Source organism: Clytia hemisphaerica, unplaced genomic scaffold, assembly GCF_902728285.1.
Source record: "Clytia hemisphaerica strain Z4C2 unplaced genomic scaffold, Clytia hemisphaerica genome assembly, whole genome shotgun sequence".
In the NCBI taxonomy this organism is placed as follows: Eukaryota; Metazoa; Cnidaria; class Hydrozoa; order Leptothecata; family Clytiidae; genus Clytia; species Clytia hemisphaerica.
This window is the reverse complement of record NW_027104613.1, coordinates 472,492-493,907: the sequence shown is the minus strand read 5'-3', so window position 1 is coordinate 493,907 and position 21,416 is coordinate 472,492. Positions and strand designations below refer to the sequence as shown.

The 21,416-nt window shown below is 36.0% G+C and overlaps 1 protein-coding gene, 1 long non-coding RNA gene and 1 other non-coding gene across 7 annotated transcripts; all 3 read left to right on the top strand.

Annotated features, from left to right (window-relative positions):
• The first annotated feature begins 386 nt into the window (after positions 1-386).
• LOC136824348 (sodium/mannose cotransporter SLC5A10-like) lies at positions 387-20,876 on the top strand. Of its 5 annotated transcripts, none has more exons than XM_067080503.1 (16): positions 387-687; positions 3,800-3,978; positions 4,534-4,605; positions 7,558-7,662; positions 7,907-7,966; positions 8,901-9,005; positions 9,371-9,476; positions 11,751-11,831; positions 12,226-12,434; positions 13,569-13,704; positions 15,378-15,485; positions 16,179-16,329; positions 17,060-17,228; positions 17,961-18,188; positions 18,761-18,953; positions 19,909-20,875. In XM_067080503.1, the coding sequence occupies exons 2-16, from the start codon at positions 3,892-3,894 to the stop codon at positions 20,214-20,216; spliced, it is 2,118 nt and encodes a 705-aa protein (XP_066936604.1). In that variant the 5' UTR covers positions 387-687; positions 3,800-3,891; the 3' UTR covers positions 20,217-20,875. The 5 variants fall into 5 exon arrangements, with proteins under 5 accessions (XP_066936604.1, XP_066936602.1, XP_066936601.1 ...); XM_067080501.1 differs by having other exon boundaries at positions 19,906-20,875; XM_067080500.1 differs by having other exon boundaries at positions 18,761-19,016.
• LOC136824352 (uncharacterized) lies at positions 14,248-14,919 on the top strand. The gene is made up of 2 exons (XR_010849125.1): positions 14,248-14,679; positions 14,874-14,919. It is a non-coding gene; the product is annotated as an uncharacterized lncRNA (long non-coding RNA).
• On the top strand, positions 16,061-16,132 carry Trnac-gca (transfer RNA cysteine (anticodon GCA)). Its single transcript has one exon. It is a non-coding gene; the product is annotated as a tRNA-Cys (tRNA).
• Positions 20,877-21,416: the final 540 nt, after the last annotated feature.

The window sequence follows — 21,416 nt, the reverse complement described above, 5'->3', positions numbered from 1 at the left end:
ATTTCACTGTTGTACTAACGGTATTATCTCAAACCTTTTTCCCGCCCCTTTTTTTCCGCCCTGAAGCACCCAACTGAATTAATAATCTTTTTGTATAATATTGTTCTTACAGGAGGAAAAATTCTAACAAAAATATAATTTCAATGAACAATATTCAGTTGACACTCTTTTTATTCGATTTTCAGGTGACAAATTAATGAAAAATTTGAATTACAGAGAGTAATTTACTAAATTCCAGCTGAGTGGACCAATAACTTAATTCGAATTAAAGAAAGTTTCGAAAAATAAAAATTCGAATTAGAGAGAGTTGACTGCAGAAATCTTTAATGGTCATTACAGAAATTCGAATCAATAATCTTCTAGTATTATTTTGTTATTACAGGTAAACAAAAATATTTTAATGAAAGATATAATATAGTAAAAACAGAAATATTTAATGGTTGTTACCAAGGAACAAGCAGCTAACTCAAGATAAACATTTTAAACACAAAAACAAATGAATTGACAAACCATCAACAACAAGAAAAATTTGACGACCATTCAAAATGATAACACCAGTCTCAAGTTACATTCATTCAACTTTTCTCTATCTTGTAATGTAAAGAAAAATCAATGTTTATGGTTGGAATTTATGATTTGCATGTGTGTAGGATTTCATATTCGCTCTGTTTGTTTGCAAGAGAAATGGTATGTTATTTATTATCTAGTTTGGATCAACTTGCCAATAAATCAATTCTTTATTCATTTATGTTTTTGTTTATTTAGATTTTTTTAGAATCTTAAGTAAATGTATACATAACTTCCATAAATATACCTGCAAGAATAAATGGAGTAAAAGTCATTAAGATTTTCATTGCCAGTTGCGCACGCCTATGCTCAGAATACGCTCCTCTACGGGAGTTCCAGCAGGGCCCGCAGATTTCTGCGGGGTGAGAAAACAATCATATACAACAAAATATATAAACAAATAAAAATTTCAGCCAATGAGAATTTCTAAGTGAAAGAAAAAAAAACAAACCAAAACAAACCAACAAGACCCCCTGAAAATGTTATCCAAAAACATGAAAAAAGAGAATTTTTATGAAAAGTTTGTTGTGCACAAAATATTCTAGACGACTATATTGATGCTCCTGTCAAGTTTTTTACTTCCTATTTTTTACTGAGTTAAGCAGAGTTAAGTCGTGACAGGGGCGTGCCGCTTGAGTTTGAAAAGTGAACCCTGTTAGATAAGAATATTTGGTAAATCTTGGACCCTGTCAGAAAGAAAAATCTATAAATTTTCTTTTCCCATTTTAACATTTTGACGAAAAATTGAGAAATTTTGTAATTTCCACTATATTATAATTTTAAAGTCCATTCGCTATAAGTAGTGTGTGCAGTAATCTTTGTTTTGCTTGCTATTTCCCAATGAATGCTTCAATTCTGACATATCATATACCGTTGAAAAGATAATTCACTAGAGCACTTTAATTTTTGAGAAAAAAAAAATTAAATGTTTTTAGAAAATTAACATGAACAATGACGAAGATGATACTCAAAAGCCTCTTGATTCAAGTTGTATAGTTTTACACCCCTGTGTCACAGACCCGCTGGAACCCAGACCCACTGGAAAATTTGGCAACAATTTCGTCCCCGGTGGGAAAATACCCTGGAATTTGAGCCCCACTGGGACTTTGACTTCGATTTCATCCCCATTCGAAATTCAATGTTTCAAAATTGCACTCCAAAGTCATCCCTATTGGAATTTTTGGACCTACCCCGGTGGGGTAGAGGTCCTATAAATTAACCGATGTCCGTTCGTCTGTTCGTCCGTTCGTCTGTTCGTCCGTCTGTTACCAGCTTTTCTCAGGATTGGCTCATTAGTTTTTTCTGATTTTTGGCACAATGATGCAAAATGGCAATGCCCAGAATGTGACGGAGCCCGTGCCGGAAAAACTGGTTTTTTGGCATTTTCTCGAGATTTTATCATTAGTTTTTTCTGATTTTTTGCTCAAAGATGCGTATTAACAATGCCCAAAACATGGCCGAGTCCGATTTTTGAGAAAAAATTTTTTCCGGCCGAAAATGCCGGAAATATGCCGGAAATCGCCGTTTTTCTGGATTTTCATTGGAATTTTCCATATAATTGGTTGTTTTTTCATTCAAAAACATTATTAATAGCAACGTCCGCCATCAAGCATGTTTAAATTTTCAATAAATTTGATTTTTGAAGCCGGAACTTTCTTAAAATCGCCGGAACAGCCGATTTTCGCCGGAAAACGGTATTTCTTGAATTTCTTGAGCTGTACTTTATATTTTTTCATGAAATTTTGCACACTGATGCAAAATGTCAATACCTAAATTGTGACGGAGCCCGATTTTCGAAAAGAATTTATTTCCGGCTGAAAATGCCGGAAATATGCCGGAAAAACTGGTTTTTTGGCATTTTCTCGAGATTTTATCATTAGTTTTTTCTGATTTTTTGCTCAAAGATGCGTATTAACAATGCCCAAAACATGGCCGAGTCTGATTTTTGAGAAATAATTTTTTCCGGCCGAAAATGCCGGAAATATGCCGGAAATCGCCGTTTTTCTGGATTTTCATTGGACTTTTTCCATAATTAATTGGTTGTTTTTTCATTCAAAAACATTATTAATAGCAACGCCCGCCATCAAGCATGTTTAAATTTTCAATAAAATTGATTTTTAAAGCCGGAACTTTCTAAAAATTGCCGGAACAACCTATTTTCGCCGGAAAAACGGTATTTCTTGAATTTCTCGAGCTGTACTTTATATATTTTTATGAAATTTTGCGCACTGATGCAATATGACAATACCTAAAATGTGACGGAGCCCGATTTTCGAAAACCATTTTTTTCCGGCCGAAAATGCCGGAAATATGCCGGAAAAACCGGTTTTTTGACTTTTTCTCGAATTTTCATTCTTAGTTTTTTCTGATTTTTTGCAGAAAGATGCGTATTCGCAATGCTCAAAAAATGGCCGAGCTTGATTTTTGAGGAAAAATTTTTTCCGGTTGAAAATGCTGGAAATCGCCGTTTTGCAGATTTTCATTGGATTTTTTCCTTACATTTAGAGGTAGAGGACTAGCTAGCTCTGAATGATCTTTTCAGCGGTACATATAATATGTTAGAAGTGACGTTTAAAAAATGCAAGCAAATTAAAGATAAGTGCACTTTCAAATCAAAAGCAAAATGTACTTCTTATCTTTATATTATGTAGTATGTCTGTTAATCTTATCACATATGCACTTTATAATCATCAATACAATCTCATCTGTGAATCAACTTTTTGCAAATTTTTTCCATTCCATTATCTTCTGATTGACAGCCAGTTTATAAACTTTCTATACAGTAAAAGTTGTCTGTTTCTTGCTTCCCAGTTGACACACAACATTGGGTACAACGTTCATTTAACGTTATATGGACGTTGTGAATATTAGAAGAACGTTGAAACGACGTTGTGTGCCAGCTGGGTTATGTTTGTGTGGATTAGGGAAATGATTGGTGAGAAATCCACTGCACGCGCAGAAGTGAAGAGAAAGTCATAAAATTATAAAATAAGGGAACGTTTTAGTTAGGAGACAAAATATGTCATGAATAAGCAACTTTTTCAGGCTCCTAAACGCAGTAATTCCAAGAAATGTAACACTTTGAAATGCATGTTGCTAAAGTAGGTATATGTAGATGTTATAGCAGAGGGAGAGAGGAGTGCCTACAACAATGGAATTTTTGAAGAATTAGTCTGTTTGTCTGCGATAAGAAAAGTCAACTTGTCATATTATATCCATTCTATTTTTCTAGAAAAAAAATTGATGTGCTAACGAGTTAAACCAGTCGCCTAAACTTCAACACATACAATATCCCACCATTTTGAAAACACAATTTATATCACCATGACGACCAGCCAGGGAAAACTTACGGTAGCCGATATTTCAGTGATTGCTGTGTATATTGTCAGTGTTATTGCTGTTGGAGTATGGGTATGTATCAAAAAAATGGAAAAAAACTAACGGGAAATCTATATGTTCGAATTACAGATAAATTCGAATTATGGAAAGTATATTGAAAGGGTTTTTCCTTGACGGGGCTAAAAAAGTTCGAATTATAGAAAGGTTCGAATAATAGAAGTTCGAATAAGCGAGAGTCTACTGGGATTTTAATTGTCAACTTTCAGCTTACTCTTGCCAACTCTAACAGCTCGAATAGGCTGGGTGAAAGTGGGCCGATTAAACAAGAGCTTAAGAACTTCAGAGAATAGTATAGCATTGGTATAGCGTGTAGCCGCATCTTGAAAATATATGGCACTGTGCTATCGACTACGTCATTATTTCATTGAATAGATAATATCATGATGTCATGATATATGATCGTTTTCTTAAAAAGATGTTTAATGTTCTTTAAATTAAATTCTGGATTGGTTATATGGACTTGAAAGATAGATATGTTTTCTACAAACATATAAAATACATATTAATGCGGACGTTATTAACATTCAATCTTTTTCTTTTAACTTATTCTTACCTATCTCTCGACAGTCGATGTTTCAATCCAAACGTGGAACAGTCAGCGGATATTTCTTGGCTGGAAGATTCATGACATTTTTACCGGTACTGATGAAATGACTACCGTGAGATTGTGTAACTTGCATCAGTGGAGGCTAACATGCATAGCCAACAAATGAAAGACCTGGCTGGTCATTAAAATACAACTACGCAGCTCCGCTCGCAGCTCTAGTTTACCATTTTTATTTTTATTTAACTTTGTATTTTAATGACCAGCCAGGTCTTTTATTTGAGGTCTATGCATGTTAGCCTCCACTGATGCAAGTTACCCACTCTCACGGTACTTATTAGTGATTTTGTCCGTAGAACGTTCGAATCGTTCGAAAAGTTGCAAAAAAGTGGAAGATTTGAAAAAATGCAACACGCATAGTATTGATTTTCGGGTTAATATCGGTTTCTTTTCGAACGCCCGCCCGCCGTTGGAAAAAGGGGCGCACTCGCTCTGTGTCTTTTTGTAAATTGCAAATGATGGGATGGCTACTCATATTGTACAGTAAACTCTCTGTAGTTTGAAACTCTCATTACTGTGTAACTCGAACAAACTCTTCTGGGAGTGTCATAGACAATCTACTGAAATACTGCTTCTTAAAATTCAAAGTATTTCATCAGATAAGTTGGGAGTGTCATAGACAATCTACTGAAATACTGCTTCTTAGAATTCAAGGTATTTCATTAGATAAGTTGGGAGTGTCATAGACAATCTACTGAAATACTGCTTCTTAGAATTCAAGGTATTTCATTAGATAAGTTGGGAGTGTCATAGACAATCTACTGAAATACTGCTTCTTAGAATTCAAGGTATTTCATCAGATAAGTTGGGAGAGTGTCATAGACAATCTACTGAAATACTGCTTCTTAGAATTTCAAGGTATTTCATCAGATAAGTTGGGAGTGTCATAGACAATCTACTGAAATACTGCTTCTTAGAATTCAAGGTATTTCATCAGATAAGTTGGGAGTGTCATAGACAATCTACTGAAATACTGCTTCTTAGAATTCAAGGTATTTCATCAGATAAGTTGGGAGTGTCATAGACAATCTACTGAAATACTGCTTCTTAGAATTCAAGGTATTTCATCAGATAAGTTGGGAGTGTCATAGACAATCTACTGAAATACTGCTTCTTAGAATTCAAGGTATTTCATCAGATAAGTTGGGAGTGTCATAGACATCTACTGAAATACTGCTTCTTAGAATTCAAGGTATTTCATCAGATAAGTTGGGAGTGTCATAGACAATCTACTGAAATACTGCTTCTTAGAATTCAAGGTATTTCATCAGATAAGTTGGGAGTGCATAGACAATCTACTGAAATACTGCTTCTTAGAATTCAAGGTATTTCATCAGATAAGTTGGGAGTGTCATAGACAATCTACTGAAATACTGCTTCTTAAAATTCAAGGTATTTCATCAGATAAGTTGGGAGTGTCATAGACAATCTACTGAAATACTGCTTCTTAGAATTCAAGGTATTTCATTAGATAAGTCGGGAGTGTCATAGACAATCTACTGAAATACTGCTTCTTAGAATTCAAGGTATTTCATCAGATAAGTTGGGAGTGTCATAGACAATCTACTGAAATACTGCTTCTTAGAATTCAAGGTATTTCATCAGATAGGTTGGGAGTGCCATAGACAATCTACTGAAATACTGCTTCTTAGAATTCAAGGTATTTCATCAGATAAGTTGGGAGTGTCATAGAGGGGGGGCGTACGGGTTTCGTGATTCCCGAAATACCGAATAATTTTGCCAAAATTTCCGAAATTCCGTAAAAAAATACTTGCAATTCCGATACCAATTTTTTGGGTATTTTTCCTCTTTTTTGCTAATTTTTCATCAAATTTCCCAAAATTCCGAAAAAAAAGGATAAAAACTTTACAATACCGAAATTTCGAAGCTAAAATTCATGGATTTCCGATACCGAAACAATTTCAAAATTCCGAAATACCGAAGGAATTTTGCCTGATTTCCGAATTTCCGAAGAAAAAAGGGTCGATTTCCGCAATACCGAAAAACCGTACGCCCCCCCCATAGACAATCTACTGAAATACTGCTTCTTAGAATTCAAGGTATTTCATCAGATAAGTTGGGAGTGCCATAGACAATCTACTGAAATACTGCTTCTTAGAATTCAAGGTATTTCATCAGATAAGTTGGGAGTGCCATAGACAATCTACTGAAATACTGCTTCTTAGAATTCAAGGTATTTCATCAGATAAGTTGGGAGTGCCATAGACAATCTACTGAAATACTGCTTCTTAAAATTCAAGGTATTTCATTAGATAAGTTGGGAGTGTCATAGACAATCTACTGAAATACTGCTTCTTAGAATTCAAGGTATTTCATCAGATAAGTTGGGAGTGCCATAGACAATCTACTGAAATACTGCTTCTTAGAATTCAAGGTATTTCATCAGATAAGTTGGGAGTGTCATAGACAATCTACTGAAATACTGCTTCTTAAAATTCAAAGTATTTCATCAGATAAGTTGGGAGTGCCATAGACAATCTACTGAAATACTGCTTCTTAGAATTCAAGGTATTTCATCAGATAAGTTGGGAGTGTCATAGACAATCTACTGAAATACTGCTTCTTAGAATTCAAGGTATTTCATCAGATAAGTTGGGAGTGCCATAGACAATCTACTGAAATACTGCTTCTTAGAATTCAAGGTATTTCATCAGATAAGTTGGGAGTGTCATAGACAATCTACTGAAATACTGCTTCTTAGAATTCAAGGTATTTCATCAGATAAGTTGGGAGTGTCATAGACAATCTACTGAAATACTGCTTCTTAAAATTCAAAGTATTTCATCAGATAAGTTGGGAGTGTCATAGACAATCTACTGAAATACTGCTTCTTAGAATTCAAGGTATTTCATTAGATAAGTTGGGAGTGCCATAGACAATCTACTGAAATACTGCTTCTTAGAATTCAAGGTATTTCATCAGATAAGTTTCTTAGTAAAAGAAACATATTTTTTTTGTGTTTTCAGGTTGGGATGTCATTATTTGCCAGTAACATTGGTAGCGAGCATCTGATTGGTTTATCAGGGTCTGGTGCTGCTGCTGGAATCAGTGTCGGTGCATTTGAATTCAATGTAAGGGAGTAAGGAGTCGATATCAACTTGCAGAATTTCGATAGCTAAAAATTAACCGGAGTTTGTGCGCAAAACTTTGTTTCGATACACATCTTTAACGTCATGTGGACGTTAGGGACGTTTTTTTTATCAAAAATCTTGAAATTAATGTTGACTACACCTTTGAGCCTTTGTTTCTTTCTCTAGAACCTTCTATTTAACTTTTCAACAAAAATTACATTAATATTTCTTCTTCCGTTGGCAGGCATTGATGTTTTTACAGCTTCTTGGATTTGTTTTTCTCCCTGTGTACATCTCAAGCGGGGTAAGTTCGAATGCTCTATGCCGGATATTGGTTAAAGCGAGTCATCGGTGCATATGTCATTTCACAGTCGCAAAGCGTAATGGGTAATCAGGACCACTGCGCGCTAATGACGACTTACTATTGGTCCAAAGTTTTGAAACATTTTGAAGATTTTTATGTCTAGCCAACAGAAAGCCGTTACAGAGGCACAATCAGTCCTGATTACCCATGATCCATTTCGACTGCGAAATGGCCTAATTACAGACTAACTATATGTAACATAACTTTTGCCATTATATAAGAAAGCTCTGATACAAAAGTGTGGGGAGATATGCCTGGCATCGTGGTGTGGTTGCTATGCTTATCAGGTTCGACCATGCGAGGATGCACTGTCCTCCCAAGTCGTTTGAGTATAGTTACTATACATCAGCAGCTCGATGTGTCAAGAGCACGAGTTGGTAGAGTCGGGTAGTCGCAATGATTTTCCTATCCTAGGATAATGATTGCTGTCCTGGATAATTAATATCCCTTCATCGGAAGGTTCATCACTCTCTATATAAGAAAGCTTACGGTTTGTGTAAACAATCACCTATTAACATTCCAGTGTCTTTTTGTATAATGGCGGATTTTCGCTAAATGATTTTGCCGAAACCTGAAAGATTTCTGTTGCCTTATTACAGCCTGAGCTTATCACAACACTTGATCTGTCTCCCCAAGTTCAGATTTTTGTCAAAAAATGTAGAGTCAATATTTTTAGTAGATTTTCCCGTAATATAGGGCTATTAGAAGTCTTTCGATTATTTCCCGGGATCCACGACAAGCCGGGTCGAGTAACGAAAAACTGAACGGAACATGGGAAGGAACGGGGAGTTTGAACCTGACTCCCTGGTCTGTGGTCCTTACATTTCAGACCACTCGGTATCACTCCATAAACAAAACTCTCTTTTCATTTTAGGTCTTCACTTTGCCAGAATACATCCACAAGCGATTTGGTGGGAACAGAATTCGAATCTTTTTGGCTGTTCTATCTTTGCTTCTTTACATATTCACTAAAATTTCGGTAAGCCTATTTTACATCTGGCCATAGAATGCGTATATTATTTAAAAAGACAGAGATTATTCCGAAGGTAAAGCTTAACTTAACTTTACCGTATTACCGTATTAAATCAATTTCTTTGATTAAATGAATGCACTTTTATTTTTTTTTACAAGAATATAGCTTCCGATAGTTTTAGAAACGTAATTTGTATAATAAACGTAATCCTATAATTCGTTATAAAACGTTGGCCCCCTTAGCTGGCCAGTCGTCAGAAAACACCTTCCGTAATTTGAAACTTTCTGTAATTTGAAAACGTTTTAGGTCGAATTTGAGAGAGTCAACTTTTGTTTTTTGTCAATTATTATTTTTTCATTTTTTTTCACCAGGTGAACATGTATTCCGGTGCTTTATTCATCCAACAATCAGTGGGTTGGAATCTCTATCTTTCAATCTTTGGTCTCCTGGCGTTGACTGGTATATGCACCTTAACAGGTAACTGTAAGCAGAAAGAGAAGTGAAGTGTACGTAGGAATACTTTCCCCGTAATTGTCAAAATGCTTGCTTATACTAGACGTCACCCGCGTTTTTTTCTACGTACGCAATTAACGTCTATTCCACTTTGCGACTTTTTCGAATGTTTTGAGCCCGGGTTTTCAAATTTGCGTCAATACACTTGAAAGGCTTCTATTTTTCAAAAATCGTCAAAGTGGAGCTCACTAAGAAACGGAATGAATTATCCCGGTTTTTGCTGAGGTGCTCGCTATCAAAATGCTTGCCCGTGCTTATTTTGTTTCTCTCCACCATTTGTTGGTTTCGGGAGTTAAACAAAGCTGAACAAGTTTATACACAAAGGTTACTTTTTCCCGGGCCATTTCTGAAAAATTTGAAAACAGTATTGTTCCTTATCAACCCGACCACGACGCTAATACTTTGGTCTAAAACACTAGATAGAGCTTTTCCTACCCTATTTGAAGCAAAATAATTCGCCATCTTGGATGAAGTGACGTCACAATTTAGCTTGCGAGATCCTTGAAATTTTGAAGTTATTGCAGTGTCAAAAAAATTTCAACAGTGAAAACCAAAGTTTCTACCGTGACCTACCCTGAGTATCAGAGGTTAAGTTTTCAAAGAAAACAGTAACCTCTGAAGACAAATAATAGAAATTTTATCGCGCATGTGTCAATCTCATCACTGTAGAAAAAATCAAAGATGAAGAGCAAATATTACCATATTAATGTCTAGCAGACTGTATCAGTATGCAGTTTACTATTTACGAATTCCCCAGAAACCTCCAAGTGTAGTTGAAATGAGTTTATTTCGAAAGAAATCTTTTACATGATCCCCAAATGTATAACAGTAATTACTAAACTTTTAACTATGGAAATGTCACTTTAATTGAATCGAAATAATAGACAGACTTTATGTTATGATTCTCTATCACTGACTCTTTTTACAAAGCATTGATGACTTTTTGTAAGTTGTGTTTTCAACGACGGGAATAAAAATATCGACTATGACGCTCATCCAAGATCTTGGATGGTCGTCATGGTTACTTTTGTCTTCGCTGATTGCGCGATGAATAGAATCTCGATTCGTCGGCACAGCGTAAATATATGATTTTGAGTTGTGCTTTTCACGGTAACCGTGACCTACTTTCAGCAAAGATGGCGGATTTTTTTTGCTTAACCTGCCGTTGCCTGGGAAATACAGAATAGCTCTATCTAGTGTTATGTTAAAGACATCTGTGGTCTCACTTGATTAAGAAACATTCCACCAAAAAGAAGTATCCACCTTAAAGGGAATGAATCAAGAGGTGTATTACATGAGCATATAGTTTAGAAAGGAATACTTTTAAGAACTGGGAACAACCTAAGATGGAGTGGTGTTTATATTGTATATTTGTCCAAAACTCTAGCGCTGCTTAATTTTTCCGTCGAATACTACTGACTGCGGTTGTGTGTAACTAATGTGCTTTAAATTTTTTCCGCGTTTTATACTATCCCTCAACGGGAGAGTATTTAATACTAGAATTTTAACACTACCATTTTCAGGGGGGGGTCGGTAGTAAAATCTCAGACATATATGAGTAGTAAAAGGATTTTTATGAATTTTTACATACCACCACCCAGACTCTTGGAAGAGGTATTTTACTACCCTGGTAGTAAAAGTTTTTGGGACAATTTGTCATAAAGACCACCTATTTTTTGGTTGCTTTTCGGACTGATTTTACAAAAAAAGCTAAAAAATGATTATTTCTGTGACACATTTTTCACTTTGTGCAAAAATTAATGTTTTGCCCTTAGAATTAAAGTCTTTTTTTATATTGACAAAAAATCTCGAGAATTTTTTGTTTGCAGCCAACAACTTTCCAACAGAAAATGTTTTCAAGTTATAAAAATTTTCAGATTTTTTTCAGAAAAGTCATCCAAAAAATTAAAAGAATTACAAAAATTTTACCAGTTTTAACTACCCAGGTAGTAAAATTTTTTCAACATTTAACACATAGATACCACCCATTTTAGTATTTAACTACCCTGGGTAGTAAAAAAATTTTTCGATTTTTCGTCACACCACCACCGTAGTAAACGTCATTATGTCTGAGATTTTACTACCTACCCCCCCCCTGATTTTTATGGTGTTTTAAATCCATTGAGTAACAGCTAGTAATAATAAAACATATACTTAGCTCGTAAAAAAGAAGCCTTCGGGTCACTCTTGACTCTACTGCGGCCAAGTTACTTAATTTCTCGGCTTATTTAATTTTAGGTGGTTTGGCCACGGTTATCTACCTGGACACATTAATGGCATTTGTAATGGTGGGAGGAGCTGCAATAATGACCTTCATCGGTATGAAAACTTTTCTTTCTTCTTATAAATTTTCTCAGTAAACACATTTTTTATTCAGTCAATTGTCTTCCTCCTAACTTGGAGGCTATTTGTTGCTTTTTGATTGACAGAGACACCCCTGTGTCACAGACCTGCTGGGACCCCAGCCCCACTGGGAAATTGACTTTGATTTCATCCCCACTCGAAATTCCGTGTTTAAAAATTGCACTCCAAAACCACTGTGTTCTTTAACTTTGGAACAATAGAATTTCCATTGAGATTTTAATAGGAGTTTTTATCTCCCACTGAAGAAATGAGTTCCACCGGGGCTGTGAGACAGGGGTGTACAGAGTGACCCGATGTAATGCAGACTCCAAATAGAGATAGAAATGATCATTATATTTTGTCTCATCAGGTTTCAAAGAAATTGGTTGGTACTCAGGCCTCCGCGCAAAATACCCAAATGCAATGGCGGATGAAGTGTTACTGGGAAACACAACCTGTGGTATTCCACGGCATGATTCATTCCGATTGTTAAGAGATCCGATTGATTCCGATTTACCATGGCCCGGATTCATGTTTGGACAAACATCTGCTTCTATTTGGTATTGGTGCGCTGATCAGGTATAGCGATTTTTTCAATTTATCTCACGTTAACTAAAAGCGACCGTGGTGCAGTGGTAGAGCATTCGGCTACGGTTCGCAAGGTTGAGGGTTCAATCCCCAGCTGGGTCATACCAAAGATTTCCAAAATGATACTTGATGCCTCTATGCTTGATGTTCAGCAATTAAGAGAAGGATCAAGGGTAAGTGGAGCAATTCAGGGAGAAAGAGTGGCGTCCTCCCCTACCTTCGGGTAGATAGCTATCGAAAGAGGAGCCTTCCGGTCGCTTCCGACTGTGTTTGCAGACTTACTTACTTATACGTTAACTTTTTGTCATTTACCAGTCTCAAACTAAATTTCTTCCGTGTCGGTGAATGATATGAAGAGGTTTTTCTGTCTCAAAGGTCTGCATCGAAATTTCAATGTGATAATTTGCTGTTTAAAGGGACATAAAAGTAATAAAATGTAAACATTGCGCGAACCACGTGTCATTAAAGAGAACAATTAAAATCACGAGTCCAAAACAAACTTGTAAAACAATTGAAACAATCAAATCAGCCATATTTGTTTTTATTTTTTATTTTGACATGTAACATCTGTTTTGATTCTGTATTCCGCTGCATACGGTTTGTTTACAAATTTCGTCAGTACTTTTATGTCCCTTTAAAATCCATTTTCCCTCTCAGACAAAAACATTTCTTTGACTAATGATGAACGTCAAATCAATAAATTTGAGGCCCCGAAGTAGCTAGAATAGAATCTTTTGAACCGCAGATAAAGCCTATAATTACACAAAAAGTCAAGTGGGGCTGAAATTCTAAGGTATTTTCCCACCGGGGACGAAATTGGGGCTGGGATCCCAGCAGGTCTGTGACACAGGGGTGTATTCCCTTTTTCAAGCTCATTATTCAGCGTATTTTTGCAGTCAATAGTTTATGACATGCACAAGGCAGGGGCACTTCTTCACGAACAATAGAAGATCCATTGGCGGATTTAAGATAATAGAGCAAGTACGTCGGAAACATGCAAAGGAGTGCAACGCTCGTTAAAAAACAATGAAATTACCATTACAAATATCTTCCTCTGATAAGTTCGACGTGGTCTAAGACCATCTATGAGATTGTAACTTTTTCCATTTTTTTTTCTTCTTCCAGGTCATTGTTCAGCGTGCTCTGGCAGCCAAAAGTTTATCGCATGCACAGGGCGGGGCAGTTCTTGCGGGATACATCAAAATCTTACCGATGTTTATTATGGTCATGCCCGGAATGATATCACGTGTCCTATTCCCAAGTGAGTAATTGTTCTATTCCCAAGCGAGTAATTGTTTAATGGGCTTTTCCAGGAAAAAATTGAATATGGGGGGGGGGTAGAGAATATAACATTTCTGGGAAATTTACCCCCGGACATTGTGATTTTTGACCCCCAAACAACAGGTCTAACGCCCTGGACAAGCATCAGTTGACCCTTGGACATTCAAAATTACCCTCAAACAGAGTAAATTACCTAAAGCAAGGCAAATTTACCCTCCGTACAAGGCAAATTTTGTAGATTTTTCACTACCCTCGGACACTATATTCTTCACCCTTCAATACAAACATTTTCTGGAAGAGCCCAATTTGGGAAGTCTTCTCGTGAGCTAAGTCAATATTTTGAACATCGGTTAAGACTATCCTTTAAACCCTTTCAAGCCCGAATGACGCGTATATACTTTCAAAGTTAGCCAATATTAAGGCTATTACGTCTGACAATTTGATTTCAAACGGACATAAACTGGATGCTTTTTAAAAGACGGAAAGAGCATGAGAAGAAAAGACATTACAACGAAAGAATACTTGTTGCATGAGCAAAATTGACTCTCAAGACTGCAAAATTTCGAATGATCAAGTCACATCTCAAATTTGATCACAGCTTTCAGTTTAGGATCTATTTACATTTTCATTATTTTATTGCATGTCCACTTTGCCTTTTTCTAGTAGTTTTTCTGTTCTGCAAATAAAAATCCCAATTCAAGTTTATTTATGATAATTTATGCATAGAAATTAATTAATTTATATTTATTTATCAATTTTGTCAACTATGTTTAGTATTTATCCACTTTGCTTTTTGTTTATATATCATACTTCAAAACCACATCAACACACATCATCATTCAGTTGTCACTCAGACTTTGAAGAGTCAACATCAAATATACAAATCACATCATTCTTTTGTTTGCATTTTCACTTTTAACTTCACACTTTGCAGCTCCCCATTCCTGGCATACTGGTAATTATTCATTTATATATTATATTTATTACATTTCGATTTCAAGACTTTTCTATTCACTTTTGTATTCAAATATTGTTCAATTTCAAGTAGACATTAAAGGATTTAGGTCAGTTCTCAACTTTTTGTATAAAAGTAGGTGTGTCATTTATTTTTGTTTAGATTTTGATTTTCATTTTGTATTTACTTTTTAGTTTTGAATCATCTTTGATTACAAATATGTGCTGCGATAAAGGAAAAGTGTGACTCATTTATTGGTGGACACCCTTCTGTTACAATACTTCAAGTTGAAAATGGAACATTCACTCCCCTAGTCTTCCCACGAATGGAGTAAATATTTTATATAAGGGAAAAAATATAACAATATATATAAGTAGAAAATTACAGTACGGGTAACGACCCAGGAAATTCTAATTGTACATATAAAACCCTTTTGTGTTTACGTTTTATTTTTATTATAATGTAGTGTAGTTTTTGTTAATAATATACAGTTCACATCACCATAAACAAGAGCATGAAAATAACTTTCCACGGGTACCAAAATCATTGTCTAACTTAAGCTACAAACTTTTATGCTAATTTGAAGTTTTGTATTTCAAAAGAAAAAGTTGAAAATGTTTAATATTATAACAACATTTATTTGAAGATATATCTCTTGAAAGCAACTTTCACCTACAAATTCTCTTTTCAAATTTCAGATGAGGTGGGGTGTGTCGATCCGGACAAGTGTATGGCTATCTGTGAAAGTCGGACAGGATGTACAAATATCGCTCTTCCGAAACTTGTCTTGGAAATTATGCCTTCGGGTTGGTTTTCATTAAATTTTTAGGCTACAGTGGTGGACCCGAGAATGCTTGGTGAAAGGCAACGCAGGTCTAACTTAGTCATGTTTAAGGGAAAAAATATGAATTTGACCAGCATTTTAGGGGTCAGCCACTGAGAGTTATTATTAAGTATCGAGCCCGCACACCCTCGAAAGTCTCCCAAAGGGGTACAAAAAAATGGTCCAAAAAACTTCAATTTTTTTTCTCTCTAAGGGTCGATTTTTGGCTCGGACATTCCCGTCATCTCGCAAACCTAGTACCCCCGGGATCTCGAGTAAACTTCAGAACATTGTACAGTATTTAATGATTTAGGACCTTTTAAAGAAAGTTTAAGCATAGGTAACTAAGCTATATGTTAAAGAAAATATGCATATGCTTTACGGCCAGCCTGGTATGCTTTGAATGCTGTATGTTGGAATTTGTCCTTGATTAAAATACATGTTACGGAAGTGAATTAGCTACTTAAGCAATTATTTTTTCATTTGAGTAAGCTTAATGAGACCGACCATTTCCTCTATGAAATAATAAAGCTATATAATTCTTAAGCTGTCTAACATGGGGATATAGCTCAGTGGTAGAGCATTCGACTGCAGATCGAGAGGTCCCCGGTTCAAACCCGGGTGTCCCCTAAGTTTTTCAAAAAATTTACAATTTAAAACGAATCACAAATTTCAGGACTTCGTGGTATGATGCTTGCAGTCATGATGGCAGCCTTGATGAGTGATTTGACTTCCATCTTTAATTCTGCTTCCACTATTTTCACCATGGACGTGTACCGGAGTATACGGAAACAAGCCGGAACAAGAGAACTTATGATTGTTGGCCGGTAAGATTTAGGAGGCATTATAACAATGTTTGGTCTGCAAATTTTGGCCCCAAATTTGATTACTTTTGTATAAAGAAGTGTTACAGCTTAAAAAAACTGTCAACATCTACAATCATGGACATGAATTGTGAGACAAAAGCGAATTCCCATCTATCCCCCCTCCAATTGTAATGTGCAATGAACGGTGGGCTATACACAGGAGGGTCTGTTTTCTACATTTTTACTGCAAATTCCTGTGTTTGTCTCGAACCATGATTGTAGAACTAGAACATTATCTTGAACGTTTCAAACTTATCAAAATGAATTTCTCTTTATTCTTCTATATTCTTCTCAGTACTAGGTTTCGTAGTCTGTTCGTGTCCAACGATTACTAAAACATTATTTTCTATCGAAAACCTTAATGTTCCTTTTCGATAATTTTATGATTAGTGTCTTTCGAATCTTCGAAGAATCGGAAAAATTGGTTTCGGTTGTTTGCTCTAGTTTTATGTGAGCGTATTGCAATCCCAAGAGATGCTCCAACACAGTTAACTCTCGCTAATTCGAACTCGAACGGGAGAGTTTAATTTATTCGAATTTGAGAAAAATTCGAATTATAGAAAGTAATTAATGAAGGTTTCCCCTTGACGGGAACTGAGATGAGAATAATTTCGAATTATAGGAAGATTCGAATGATAAAAGTTCGAATAAGCGAGAACCCACTGTAGCCCTTTTGTTTTTTATTTTCCAGGGTGTTCATTTTAATCTTATGCGTGATTGGTGTATTATGGGTACCAGTCCTCAAGGAGTTCCAAGGGGGTCAACTCTTCATTTATATCCAAGCTGTTTCAGCTTATCTATCACCTCCAATAGCTGCTGTCTATCTGTTGGCAATCTTCTGGCAACGCAGTAATGAACAGGTTTGTAGTTTCCTAGCAGTTTTCACTTTTATTAAAGTTTTCATACTGGGCACATTGTTCATACCAGGCACATAATTTCATATCAGTCACATATTTCATAACAGGCAAGGGGTACTACCTTTTGTGCCGAAGAAAAGAAATTATGTCAATTTCACGTGACATGTACTTTTGGTACAGAGGGACATTTTTTGCCACCGGTTGGTATCGTGTATTTTACAGACCGCCTCGAAATTGCCCTTTTTTGTGTAGCCGAACCAAAACTTCGAATCACCGTTAATTATTCATATCTCCCACTGGTCAAAATTTCATTGTCATAGCACTTGTCAATCTTGAGATTTTAACCCTTAGACCATGAGGAATGCGTATATGCGTCCAAAATAAGACAAAATACTGAGTCTCAGACTTGAGGCCATAGCTCCTGACCACTTGATTTAAAGTGGCTAGACCGAATGTTTTTCAATAGAGTATGAAAATAGCTTTTTAATGGTACCAAAACCATCTTCTAAATCAAAGGCTACAAGCTTTTATGGTACTTTAAAGTTTTGAGTTTCAAAAAACAAATTAGAAAATTTCAACTTTTCCAAAAAAGACGGTGCACACAAAAGGTTAAGGGGCCCAAAGATGCTTCTCCTATTTAAAAAATAGGAAGATGCTTGAAGGGTGAAGTGTCGTTTACAGATTCTTTTATCCCAACAAGTATGAGGGATTTGCTGTCCTTCTAATTATTTTTAGGGTACTTTTTGGGCGATGATGGTTGGTTTTGCTGTTGGTATAACTCGCATGATATTGGATTTTACTTATCCAGCGCCCTCATGTTCAGATGCCGCCCAAGATACACGCCCTCCTATCATCAAGAAATTGTTGTTCCATTACTTTTATGTTGCATTGTTGTTGTTTGTGTTGACTTTGATTGTTTGTGTTGTGATAAGTTTGTTGACCGAACCCCCTGATGAAGAACTGGTAAGTAAATAGACGTAATTTTTAGGGCTGGGGTTGCTAACCATTCTAGCTCATTTTCTGAAAAATTTGCCTTGACCACCTCTTATATTATACCACATTTATGCTTTAAAAAACTTGTTTTACTAGAATTTCAGGGACCCTCAGATACAGGTTTCACAAGTTTTTAGTTAGCTTCACCTTGCGTAGAAACAATTTCTTTACTGCTTACCATAATTTGATGACGTCAGCATTTTTAACGGATCCAAATTTTTTCATGAAAAAGGCATGGATTTTCTTACAAATCATTTGGATTTATTTGACTCGGTACTCGAACTAATTCCCTTTATCAGAAATTGATTCAGTTGCTGTTTTTTCGAGTTAATAGCACTTGTTCAACTTCTTATATGGTTTTGGGGCGTGAGAAATATTCTTAAAACAGTAAAAAAGATTTTTCTCAATTATATGAATATGGTTCAAAGCAAAACAGAAGGAGTATTTGTGAATTCAGAGGTAAACACCACTGTCATTTTGTAGTCCTTACACTTTATGTATCCTATAAGATTGTAAACCCTTTTCATATTTGTGAAATTTAGATAATACGTACAACCGTATGGACAAAATACGATTCGCGCATTCGCTCCGATGAACTCTCTGAACAAAATGACATGGAAGAAAACGACCAAAACGAAATCCGACGTCGTTTTACATCAACCGGATCTGAAACAGACGGCGCGACGTTGGAAATGAAGGAACGGCAAACGACAACTAAAGATAGTGATGATAATAGTAGGGTGCCATTAATGACGTCACATACAATCTATTCTTCGAATGAATCAATTACTAATCAAGGTTAACCTTTTACTAATACCATTAATGAAGCAATAATTCTAATACTTTTAATATATAAAGATTCGAGAATCTTTGTAGGCAGAGGCGATGCTCTATAGACCTTTTCATTAATTACGTCACGGGCATTACTTGCCTCGTTTTGAAATTATTGCCATGGTGATTAACTCTTTATTAAAAACTTTTATTAAAACTACTTCCTATTCATAAAATAATCATTTAAAGTCTCAAGAGACATAATCACCATGGAAATGATTTGAATACGAGGCAAGTGATATTCGTGACGTAATTCATGAAAAAGGTCTACTTTGGAAGCTACCCATGATCTTCTTTCCATAAAGGCTTGGGGACACGAGAAGTTTTTTTTGCGTTGGTGCAATGCAACATGCTCTGTTCCACCAACACAAGAAAAAAGTGCGTGTCTCACGGTTTCTTTTTTGGTTTCATGGGATAAAAAGTGAGGGAAATACCAAAAAGACACGCTAATTTTGTCCTTGGGACAATGAAGCAAAATTGATTCGATTTAATTTTGCTCCATTGTCCCAGGGACAAAATTGAGATTTCACTTTTATTGGTAGAAAGAGAAATGAGGTGGAGACACGAGAAAGCGCTTCAGGTTGGTGGGATGGAGCATGTTGCATTGCACCAACGCGAAAAAAAACTTCTCGTGTTCCCAAGCCTTAAGTCTAACAATCGCAGTAAACGCAAATTTTCATGAAGTTATAGAAGAAATACCGAGTAAAGATTTTGATATACGGTTTTTAGGAGCTACTGAAGAATTTTCTAAAAATCGTTCGCTAATCTGATAGAGTGAGATTTGGGTTGTAGAAGCTCGGGTTATGGAGAGTCTGTACACTGTATCTTAAGCTGAGAAAAATTTTTCTTTTTTCAGCAGACGTTATAGTTCATCAGCCACGCCCATCATGTTGTAAACGTGCTTTATATTTCATCTGTGGCCTCTCGGAGGATCCCATCGAAGAGCGGAAATCAATGGACGAGCAGAAAGACCATATCAGAGAAGTTATTTCCTTAAAACAAGATCCAACAGCCAAGAAATTTCTCCACATCAATTGTATTCTGGTTCTGGTGGTCTGTATTTTTCTTCTCGTGTTCTTTACAGTCCCAGATGGTGGACCCACGGGGCCGACGATCCCCTTACCGTATATGCCGTTCGTTTTAAATGGGACACGACCCTATGAATGACGCTAACTATTTCATTAGAGAAGGGCTTTTTATATTCTAAACATTCTAAAATCCGACCAATTGTAAAAGAAGCTATGAAGTTTCTGACGGCTGTTGGAACTCTTCTTGCACCTTTCAAATAGGAAAATCCTTCGACGGAATATAATAATGACGTCGTCACGTCACATCGGAAAATGAACGGCTTTTGCCGCTTCATCTTGTTCTGTAATACAGTGTGTCCAAAAAAGTGGTCAAATTTTTATATAAAGCTGCATGTGAAAATTATTGAAACTACGTATACTCAATATTTCAATTACATAATCTTGAAGATTGAATGTCTATTGATTGAACAGGGATTTGTGATCTCATTTCAATTATTTTAAGCCCAGTCAAGAGTTTTGAGGATATTACTTTATATAAAAACTTACCCACTCTTTTGAAATACACTATAGTGGTGTTGTGTCAGTGGTCTCAATTATCACACCGCGGCAAAATACCGAACTTTTTTGTGGAAATCTTTGCCATTTTACAATATTAGAAATTAAGATTTGACACAGTATACCATGTAAATTTTCTTAATTTTTTTAATCAGTCAGTTTCGTCAGAAATTTGACGTAAAATCGTATACACTTTTTTATTCTTATAAATATTTTTATACTTTTTTAAATTCAATTTTTATCTGCAATATTTTTTTAGTGCGATTCAATCAAAATTTATTTTCTTGAATATGGAATTTCCTTTGACCAGGCACACCTCAGGGATCCCTTCGAGCTCCTTCTTCTTTGGTAAAGAGTACCATTCATTGAATTTGACAATCAATGCGTACACAAGCTTTAGTATCCAGTATCTGAGAACTTTATCTGATATTCCGATGGCGGATTGGCGGCCAATTTCCCATCGGAGAGGAATGATAGTTGGCCTTTGATGTGCCGCACCCCGAGTCGGGTTCAAGTACGCATGAGCTAGAAATATTTCAGTTGGACCCACCAATCCCCGAAAACGAGGGTTGGGTTACCGGACCTCCCGCTGCGAAGTCCTTGACGCGGTCTTGCAAAATTCTGTAATCTTAACCTTCCAGATGTCGAAAATTTGCCCGACCTTCAGAGCTTTAGCGTATCGGATGAAGATTTCACCATCTGGGTGCCGGATAACTGAGAATTGAAAGTTTTTATAAAATACTAAGAAAGACATTGGTCTCCCCTTCGACTTAATATAATGACA

Excerpts from the sequence above, each read along its gene's own strand:
- LOC136824348 (XM_067080504.1), top strand. The coding sequence starts at position 3,892 with ATGACGACCAGCCAGGGAAAACTTACGGTAGCCGATATTTCAGTGATT. Across the intron at positions 4,606-7,557 it reads GATTCATGACATTTTTACCG|GTTGGGATGTCATTATTTGC; the intron begins GTACTGATGAAA and ends TTGTGTTTTCAG. Across the intron at positions 18,189-18,760 it reads AACCCCCTGATGAAGAACTG|ATAATACGTACAACCGTATG; the intron begins GTAAGTAAATAG and ends TGTGAAATTTAG.